The sequence below is a fragment of the Meriones unguiculatus genome, chromosome 14 (assembly GCF_030254825.1).
Source record: "Meriones unguiculatus strain TT.TT164.6M chromosome 14, Bangor_MerUng_6.1, whole genome shotgun sequence".
NCBI classification, from domain to species: domain Eukaryota; kingdom Metazoa; phylum Chordata; class Mammalia; order Rodentia; family Muridae; genus Meriones; species Meriones unguiculatus.
In genome coordinates this window covers 89,289,581-89,299,427 of record NC_083361.1, presented here as the reverse complement: position 1 = coordinate 89,299,427, position 9,847 = coordinate 89,289,581, and the positions used below count along the sequence as shown (strand labels likewise).

Sequence of the window (9,847 nt, the reverse complement as noted above, 5' to 3'; positions counted from 1 at the left end):
CCACTTCTAGGAGTCTCAGCGAGGATGACCCCACAGACTTCCTGGTGCCTCCCCTATCCTGGATCTCTGGAACATCACAGAGATGCCCCATCTCTGATTTCAGTTCTCTCACAGGCCTTCTCTCTCCCAATTTCCCTACTCCTAATCTCCACCTCTGTTCCCCTCCCCATCCTTCTCCTACTCAGTTCCCTCTCTCCATCCACAATCCATGCCTATTTTATTTTCCTTTCTGAGTGAGATTCAAGCATCCTCCCTTGGGCCCACCTTGTAACTTAGCTTCTTTGGGTTTGTGAATTATAACACGTTTACCCTGTCCTTTATGGCTAATATCCACTTATAAGTGAGTACATACAGCATATGTCTTTTTGGGTTTGGGGTTCACTCAGGATGATATTTTCTAGCTCCATCCATTTTCCTGCAAACTTCATGATATCCTTTTTTTTTTTTTTTTTTGGTAATTGTTATTACTTACAATTTATTCACTTTGTATCCCAGTTGTAGCCCCCTCCTCACTTCCTCCTGGTCCCAACCTCTCTCCCTCGTTCTCCCCGATCCCTCTCCCCTAGTCCACTGATAGGGGAGGTCCTCCTTCCCCTACTGTCTGACCCTAGCCTATCAGGTCCCATTAGGACTGCGTGGATCCTCTCCCTCTGTGGACTGGCTAGGTCGTTCCACCAGGGAGAAGTGATCAAGGAGCAGGAAACCAAGTTCATGTCAGTTGCTGTCTCTTCTCCCCTTACTATGAAACCCACATGGAGACTGAGCTGTCTATGGGCTACATCTGGGGTCTAGGTTCTTTCTGTGCATGGTTTTTGGTTGATGCATCAGTCTTTGCAATCTCCTCTGGGCTCAGAATTTTTAGCTTTGTTGTTCTCCTTGTGGGACTCCTGTCTTCTCCAGGTCCTTCTATATCTCTCTTCTTTCATAAGACTCACTGTGCTCTGTCCAAAGTTTGGCTGTGAGTCTCTGAATCTCCTTTAATCTCCTGGGTGCAGTCTTTTAGGGGATGTCTGTGGTAGGCTCCCATCTTGCTTCCTCTTTTCTACAGCTTCTGGTGTCTATCCTGTTTTCCATTCTGAATAAGAATTAAGCATCTTCCCTAAGGTCCTCCTTGTTGTTTAGCTTCTTTAGGTCTGCAGATTTTAGTATGTTTATCCTATGTTATATAGCTAATATCCACGTATAAGTGAGTATATCCCATGTGTGTCTTTATGCTTCTGGGTTGCCTCACTCAGGATGATCTTTTCTAGTTCCATCCATTTGCCTGCAAATATCATGATATCCTTGTTTTTAATAGCTGAGTAGTATTCCATTGTGAAAATGTACCACAGTTTCTGTAACTATTCTTTAGTTGAGGGACATCTAGGTTGTTTCCAGATTCTGGTTATTATAAAATAAAGCTGCTATGAACATAGTTGAGCAAATGTCCTTGATGTATGGTTGAGCATCTTTTGGATATATGCCCAGGAGTGGTATAGCTGGATCTTGAGGTAGTACTACTCCGAGTTTTCTGAGAAAGCACCAGATTAATTTCCAAACTGGTTGTACAAGTTTACATTCCCACCAGCAGTGGAGGAGGGCTCTGCTGGGATCAGTAAGCAGGCATCTCTATGGCCAGCCCCAAGGGACATGACAAACTGGTTATCAGTCATTTGTGAAGCCACCAAGAAGACCACCTGCTGATCACCTGGAACCACTGTGCATGCCCTGGGTCACCTTATAAGAGAACTCCTGGAGCCCCTCCTCTCTCTTTCTCTTCTGCCTTGTCTCTCTGTGATGCCTTTCCCTTCCCTTCCCCTAATAAACCTCCCACGTGGAATCGGTCTCGTGGTGTGATTTGTGAACTCGTCGTGTAACCTTCACAGCCACTTGTTTCCTAACAGGTTCCCCTTTCTCCACAACCTCTCCAGCATGTGTTGTCACTTGAGTTTTTGATCTTAGCCATTCTGATCGGTGTGAGATGAAATCTCAGCGTCGTTTTGATTTGCATTTTCCTGATGACTAAGGATGTTGAACATTTTTTTTTTTTTTGCAGTAATAATTTTTAATTCAAACAGCCGGATGGTAACAAAGATTTTTTTTTTTGCCTTTTTAAACACATATTTACTTATTGGGGGTGGGACACAAGGCCCATGCGAAGAGCTGAGAACAACCAGCAAGAACTGGCTCGCTTCTTGCATTACGCAGGTAACAGAGATTGGATTTAAGGGCATCAGGCATGGCAGGAAGCACCTTTACCTTCTGAGCCCACCAGCCTGGAAACAAATACCTTATTTTACAAAAGAAAGTTGTCTCCTCTCTGGTGGAGGTCTCTTCAGCTCAGTTCCCTCCTACTTCATTCTCCCTGGTGAATAATCTTGGGTCTTCCATCCAGACTCTGACTGGCATCTCTGTTCCTGGCATAGCCATCTTCCTGATTCACCCTCCCGCTGAGCAGCAGCTACCCTCTGCCTCCTTTCAGCCCCTCTCCCCAACTACTAGAAAAGGCCAGTTTCATCCCTTTGTTTTCTGTTTGTTTGTTTGTGTGTTTTCAAGACAGGGTTTCTCTGGGTAGCCTTGGCTGTACTGAACTCGCTGTGTAGACCAGGCTATTCTAATTTACACCCATCTGCCTGTCTCTGCCTCCCTGAGTGCTGGATTAAAGGTGCACACCACCACACCTGGCTCAGTTTCATCCTTTTAAACAGCTCTCTCTTGCACAGGAGTCTTTTCAGCTCGTAGAGTCAATTTATGACCTCTATTTATTCAACATGTGTGCATTTCTGTTGGAAACTAATAGAACTGTTCTGTCTGCTTACAAAACTGCTTTGCAGGGCCTGGAAAGTTCTGAGGCCCCCAGGATCCTGCTGTTCAACCTCATCACCCAGGATTGCCATCCTTGTGGCCGTGGGACGCATTCCTGATGAGCGCACCAGAATCTTTCACAGCTCTACCCTACCGCACCCCAGGACAACCCCCGTGCCTGTTTCACATTCTGCCATCATCAAATCATTTGCAGTTGCCAGCCCTGCTTTCACAGCACACTGCGGCTCTCTCCCACGCCCAGCTGTGTGCCACCCTCTGCCTATGACAGACCTCAGCACATCCTTCTGTAAAGGTCCAGAAAACAATTATTTCTGCCTTCAGGTGGTCTTTGTTCTGACTGCTGAACTCTGCCACTGTGGAATAAATGGTGAGTAAGTAAGTCCAGCTGTCTTCTAATAGATCTTTCCTTCTGGAAACAGGTCACGAGCCAGCATCTGCATTTGCCAAACTCTGGTCCAAAGCATCCTTTCCCCTAAGGGCCAGTCTCCTCTTGTTTCCTGAAAAACCTGGCCACTTCTCTTCTATGAGGTGTTCTTCCCCATCTCTGCACACAGACTCCATTTTTTTACACTCCCTTTCTATAGATACGCTTTTTAGAGGTGGAGAAAACGCTCCTCCCAAAAGTCTCTTGCCTCCTTCTACGTGAAGGAAGCTATGTGATTCTAACTCTGGCCTTCATTTACTGCCCTTATTCCTCCCAGGAGACATGAAGCAACTTGGATCAGACTAGCCCATTCTTGCTAAGTGCATCAAATTGCCTACAGAGAACATATGAGTTCCTCAATCATGCCAGTGGGGCCACATTGCCTGGGTAAAGTCTGCCCGCTGCTGCCTGGGCCTGGGTGGTGAGCTCCTCCCACAACTGTCCCGTTCAGCTTATTCAGAAATAACTGTAATACTTTCTTCTTTATCTGACTTCTTTATTGTCTCTTGGTTGGTTCAGGAGTCCAGAAAGAAACAAGGATGCTATGTATTAGACATCACTGAACCCTGAAATTACACCAGCAGCCGCAGCTTCGGAATGTTGCTCAGCAATTTTCTTTGTGTAAAGTACAGAACAATTATACTACAATACACAGACCCAGAGAGGCTCAAGAAGGGGTGCAAGGATCTCCTTGGGAAGGGAAATAGATTTTGCAAGTAGACTAAGGGTGGGTAGATGGGAACAGAAGGGCTATTAGGAGGGTGAGGGAGGGGAGGAGTCAGAAAGAACTGGGAGAGATGTATGGAATAGGGGGACATTTAGGGCCCATGTGGAAGCCTAGTGCAGTGGAAACTTCATGGAACCTGTGAGGGTGACGCTGGTGAGGACTCCTTGTAAAGGACGCAGAGCCTGAACCAGCCATCTTTCATAACAAGTAAGGCTTCCAGTGGTGGGACCGGGACACCAACCCAACCACAAAACTTTTGACCCACAACCTGTTCTGACTTCAAGATGTGCTGAGGCCAGTGGTGGCTTAGAGCTCATGGGAATAGCCATCCAAAGACTGCTCTAACTTGAGGTCCAAGTCAAGAGAGGGAGCCCATGACCAACGCTTCCTGGATGAGCAGGAGAGACCTAGGGCAGATCCAAACACAATAGACAGAAAAAAAGTGAGTGAAATGATGTCTAATGATACTCTGTGGACTCATAGACTGCTGCTTAGCCCAGCTGTCACCAGAGAGGCTTCCTCTGGCAGGGGATGGGGGTAGATTCAGAGACTCACACCCACACATTAGGTAGAGCTGTGGAAGAGAGGGGAAAAAGGGTTGTAGGAGCTAGAGGGGTCAAGGCTACCATGAGAACATGGTCCAGAATCAACTAAACAAGACCCCTAGATGCTCACAGAGACTGCAGCAGCAATCATGAAGCCTGTATGGTGTCTACTTTAGGTCTCCTGCGTACATGCTGTGGTTGTGTAGTATGGGTTTTTGTGGGATTCCCAAAAGTGGGAGTAGGGGTGTTTCCGACATTTTGTCTGCTTTTGGGAGTGTTTTCCTCCTACTGGTTTGCCTCACCCAGCTCTGATATGAGGGTTTGTTCTTAATCTTATTGCATCTTGTGCTGTGCTTAGGTGATATCCCTGGGAGGCCTGCTCTTTTCTGAAGGGAAAGGGAGAAGCATTGGGCCTGGGAGGGAAGGGAGGTGTCAATGAGAGCTAGAAGGAGTGGAGGGAGGGGAGACTGCGATCAGGATGTACTGTATGAGAGGAGGATTAAAAGAAAATCTCCTATCAGGCCGGGGATTTAGCATAGGATGATAGTTACAAAATCAGGCAGAAAGGAAAAAAAAAGTGGGGTGTGTGTGTGTGTGTGTGTGATGTATATTTTTATGTATCTCACCTTCACCTTGACACAGTTCTTTGCTATTTAAAAAATTATATATAAACCATAGTTTTGGTTCAAGATCCTGTACTAGTCACCACCAGACCAAAGCAAAATGGAGTCACTTGTGCTAAGTCTCGTGTAAATCACCTGAGCTTTGTATTGGGCCATTATTTTTTTCCTATACAAGAAGTTCTAGTCAACTTGAGTCACTACAAAAAGAGAATATTCTTCAGTCTTAACCCTTTAGGGAAAGTAACAGAAAAGCTAATCTACTTTTTGCTGTTTCTCTTTCTTTAGCACTTTTCCTTAGCACTTTAGCCAACTACCTCTGCCCAGTTCATGGAAATGTTTATTCTATTTTATGAAGTGACTTGGTACTCAATTCTAAAATGATAAAATTTTAAAATTCAATTTAACGTATAAACTCAGTTTATTGTAGTTTTACCTTTTACTGCTGCATTCAGTAAGTATTCTTAGTGGGTAGAGTTGCTCTTATGCAAATATGAAATTTAGTTAGGGTCAAATTATTACCTAAAATATCAGTGATTTTGGAACATATTTTTGTGTTAAAATAAGCATGATCAACTATTTTCTACCTGAAAAGTTGTCTTCCTTCCTTCGTTCCTTCCTCCCTCTTCCTTTGTCTTTCTTCTGTTTTGTTTTTGTTTTTCAAGACAGTATTTTTCTGTGTAGCCCCGGAGGTCCTGGAGCTCACCCTGTAGACCAAGCTGGCCTTGAACTCAGAGATTTACCTGCATCATGCCAGTCAGAATATGAAGGTGCCAAGGGTTTCTAACTTTACAAAGAAATAGGTATTCTAGCCAGGTGTGGTGGCACACTCCTGTAATCTTAGCACTTGGGGAGGCAGGGGCAGACAGATCTCCATGAGTCCGAGGCCTGCCTGGTCTACAGAGTGAGTCCAGAACAGCCAAGGCTACACAGAGAAATCCTGTCTTGAAAAACGACAACAACAACAACAACAACAACAAAGAATTTAAATTTTTCTGTCTCCCATCCTTTCTGGTGTTATCCCATATTCCTAGTGTCTACCTTTCATTGACACGACTTCTCGTAATCGATATCTTTGCCTTCACTTTCTCATTGCTTTAGTGCATCCATCTAGGGTTCTGTCAAAACCCTAAACACCTTTTCTAGCAACCTCGTCGTCCAAAATCCAACCATGTTTTAACTTCCTAGTCAACCTCACGAAACTTTCCTAATTCATTTTCCACATATGTGCGTCATAAGATATCACAGAAAGTGAGAGTTGACATTTATGAAAATCTTCCAGCGTAACTTTGCATATTCAGTGTACTTTCCAAAGTAGATGAGCTTGAGTAGATGCCCCTGGAAATTGGGAGAGATGGAATTTTAACAAGGTATTTTGTTCTCAAAGTCTATTCTTTCTTTTTCCTGCAATGCCCCATTTAATGTTTGGACACTTATAGTCAGTTTACTTCCTGGACACATACTCACTCAAGCCAAACACCTTCTGGAAGCCCAGCCTCAGCTCCTGAGTCCTAAGGGCATATATCATGGGGTTAAGCGATGGGGGAATGATGATGTGCAGCATATTGAGGAGAACGGGGATGAGGGGAACCTTCCTTCTTGCTAGGTGAGTGACAGATACTACAATAAGAGCTGTGTAGTAAAAGAGAATGAGGATGAGGTGGGAGCTACAGGTACTGAGGGCCTTAGATATTGCTTCAGTGGAGTTGAGCCTGAGCACTGAGCGAATAATCAAAGCATAGGAAGCAAAGACCAGAATCATGTCACTTCCAACCACAAGCCAGCACAAGGCCAACTGGTAGAACCTGTTAACAGTGATATCATCACAGGCCAGACTAATGACACCCAAGTTAGAGCAAAGGCAGTGATCTATTTCATTCCTGGAACAGTACTGTCTATGGGCAGCTAGTACAGGCACGGGAATAGTCAACAGGCCGTTCCTGAGCAGCATGGATACTGTGGCTTTGATAACAAATGGTTCAGTGACGATGGAAGGATACTGAAGGGGATAACAGATGGCTACATATCTATCCACTGCCATACATAGGAAGATGCCCGACTCCATGAACATAAAAGAGTGGATAGCATAGATTTGAGCAAAACACTGAGGGAGGCTGATGGCTTTGTCATCAAACCACAGGATGGCCAGGATCTTGGGAATGCTGGTGGTAGCCAAGCCAATATCTACTGAAGCCAACATACCAAGAAACTTATACATTGGCTGGTGCAGGCTAGGCTCACGGTAGATGGTGATGAAGACTAGGAGATTAGCACCAAGAGCCACCATGTAAAGCAGAGTCAAAGGCAAGGAGAGCCAGTGCTGGAACTCATGAATGCCTGGGAATCCCAGCAGGACGAACTCAGACACCTGGAACTCTGAGCTGTTGGCTGCACACAGGTCAGTACTCATTTTGTGGGATGTCTTGTTCTCAGCATCCGCCTGTGGATTAAGGGGAAACAGAAAGACCATTGTTATCTAGGCTGAGCGCAAGGGAATAGGTCTCCCCTAATGTTGTGGGCATTTGAACATCCTGAATTCTCAATGAAACATTTAGAAAAATTCCAGATAGGAGCAAAACAACCCAAATGTTGATTGTTTGATTGTTGTTTTTGTTACCTTTTCCCCAATTTGTCTGGTGGTTTTTTATGTACTGTGATAAATATTTACTCAGTTCGACATATACATAATTTAAAACATTTGTTTCATATTCCACTATTCAAACATGTAACAGTTATAGAACATTATTTTTTCCTTAAAATTTTTACCAATATTCATGTCTGGAGGGCTGTTAATTCTTAATGATTGACATTTTGGTTTATAGCATAACTAATTTGTATGGAATTGGTTTTGCTGTTAATGAGAGGTATGCAGACAAATTGATTTTGAATAACTCAGCATGGGTTCTGCTTCAAATGGTTATTATGCCATTATTGTCATATAGTGAAGATACACATAAGCACACACACGTGTGCACATGGACACATATACACACAGAGCACAATTCTATTCTGGGAATCTACTGTTTTCATTTCTGGTTATTTTTGTATAAATATCAGTAAGTTTTTTTACACACAAAGTTTCATTCCTTTCACTGTTCTCTTTAATTTTAATTGACATTCATGTACTAGTTTTCTATATTAACTTCAGAATTTCTGTATCCATTTATAAAATAGCATTGTTTGGATGAATTTTGGGAAAAAAAGAGCCACTTTTGCATCAAGTCTTTAATTAACCTACATAGATGATTTCTTCCTTTATTTACATCTTTTGAAATTCTTGTTCCTATTACAATGGAACCCACTTGGATACTGAACTGCCATGGGCTACATCTGTGCAGGGGTTCTAGGTTATCTCCATGCATAGTCCTTGGTTGAAGTATCAATCTCAGGAAAGACTCCTGTGCTCAAATTTTTTGGTTCTGTTGCTCTCCTTGTGGAGCTCCTGTCCTCTCCAGCTCTTACTATTATTTCCTACTTCTTTCATAAGATTCCCTGCATTCTGCCCAAAGTTTGGCCATAAATCTCAACATCTGCTTTGATAGTCTACAGGGCAGAGCCTTTCAGAGGCCCTCTGTGGGACTGCTTCTGACATGAACTGATTGGCCTGCTCTTTGATCACCTCCCCCTGAGGGGGGAAGCAGCCTTACCAGGCCACAGAGGAAGACAATGCAGCCACTCCTGATGAGACCTAACAGACTAGGATCAGAAGGAAGAAAAAGAAACCCTCCCTTACCAATGGACTTGGGGAGGGGAGTGTGTGGAGAAGGGGGAGGAAGAGAGGGATTGGGGGGGGGAGGAGGGAGGGAACTAGAGGGGGGATACAAAGTAAATAAAGTATAATTAAAAATAACAATTCTGGCTAATCTTGTACCGGGTGGCTGGAGTGGGCAAGAGTGCTTGCTGCTTTTCCAAGGGCTGGAGTTTGTTTCTTAGCACTCATGTACATCACGGGACTCACAAAGACCTGTAATTACATAATTCCAGATAGAGGGAATTTGACATCTTTTTCTGGCCTCTGAGAGTACATGTACATACAGAGACACATACACACATACACATAACTAGTAAAAAATAAACCCTTAGAACGTCATGTGCGATGTTCTTACAATTATTAATATTTTGAGATTTTAAAAAAGAGAATATGATTATTTCGCTGTTATGTCCTTAAAGATACATTTTCTTGCATATGACCTTTATATTATTATTTTTGTTATTTTTGAATTCATTAACTTTGATAAGCTTGTGCTGTTTACATCTTGTATTTATTTGCTTACTTTTTGAGACAGAGTCTCGTATAACCCAGTTGGCCTCACACTCGCTCTGTATCCAAAGATGACTTTAAACTTCTGATTCTCCTGCCTCCACCTCTCAAGTGCTAGGGATATAGAGTTGTGCTACCACGCCCAGCTCATTTTGTGCTCCCTTTAAAAGTGTTGTGATTTTAAAACACTTTTGTATTGTATCAAGTAAATAATTACTGCTGGTTAAGAGTTCGTTATATTTGTTATTTTCCACAAGGCTGTTTTTGTCTTCCATTTCATCCATTTTGCTAATTTATCAATAATTTCCACAATTTCCAATTGCCGCTGTTTTTGAAACATTTTTCCTAGATAGAACAAAATGTTGCATAAACAGTATTTTTCCTTTTTCTAAACATTTATATCCCTTCAATTTTGTTTCCTGTCTTAATGAAGTGGTGAGAAGTTCATGGATAGAACATCAGTGT

The 9,847-nt window shown here is 43.1% G+C and overlaps 1 protein-coding gene across 1 annotated transcript; it reads right to left on the bottom strand.

The window, feature by feature from the left end:
• Nucleotides 1–6,565: 6,565 nt before the first annotated feature.
• LOC110566604 (olfactory receptor 56B34) lies at nt 6,566–7,531 on the bottom strand. Its single transcript, XM_021664472.2, has one exon. It carries the CDS (start codon nt 7,529–7,531, stop codon nt 6,566–6,568), a length of 966 nt encoding a protein of 321 aa, XP_021520147.2.
• Between the last annotated feature and the right edge of the window lie 2,316 nt (nt 7,532–9,847).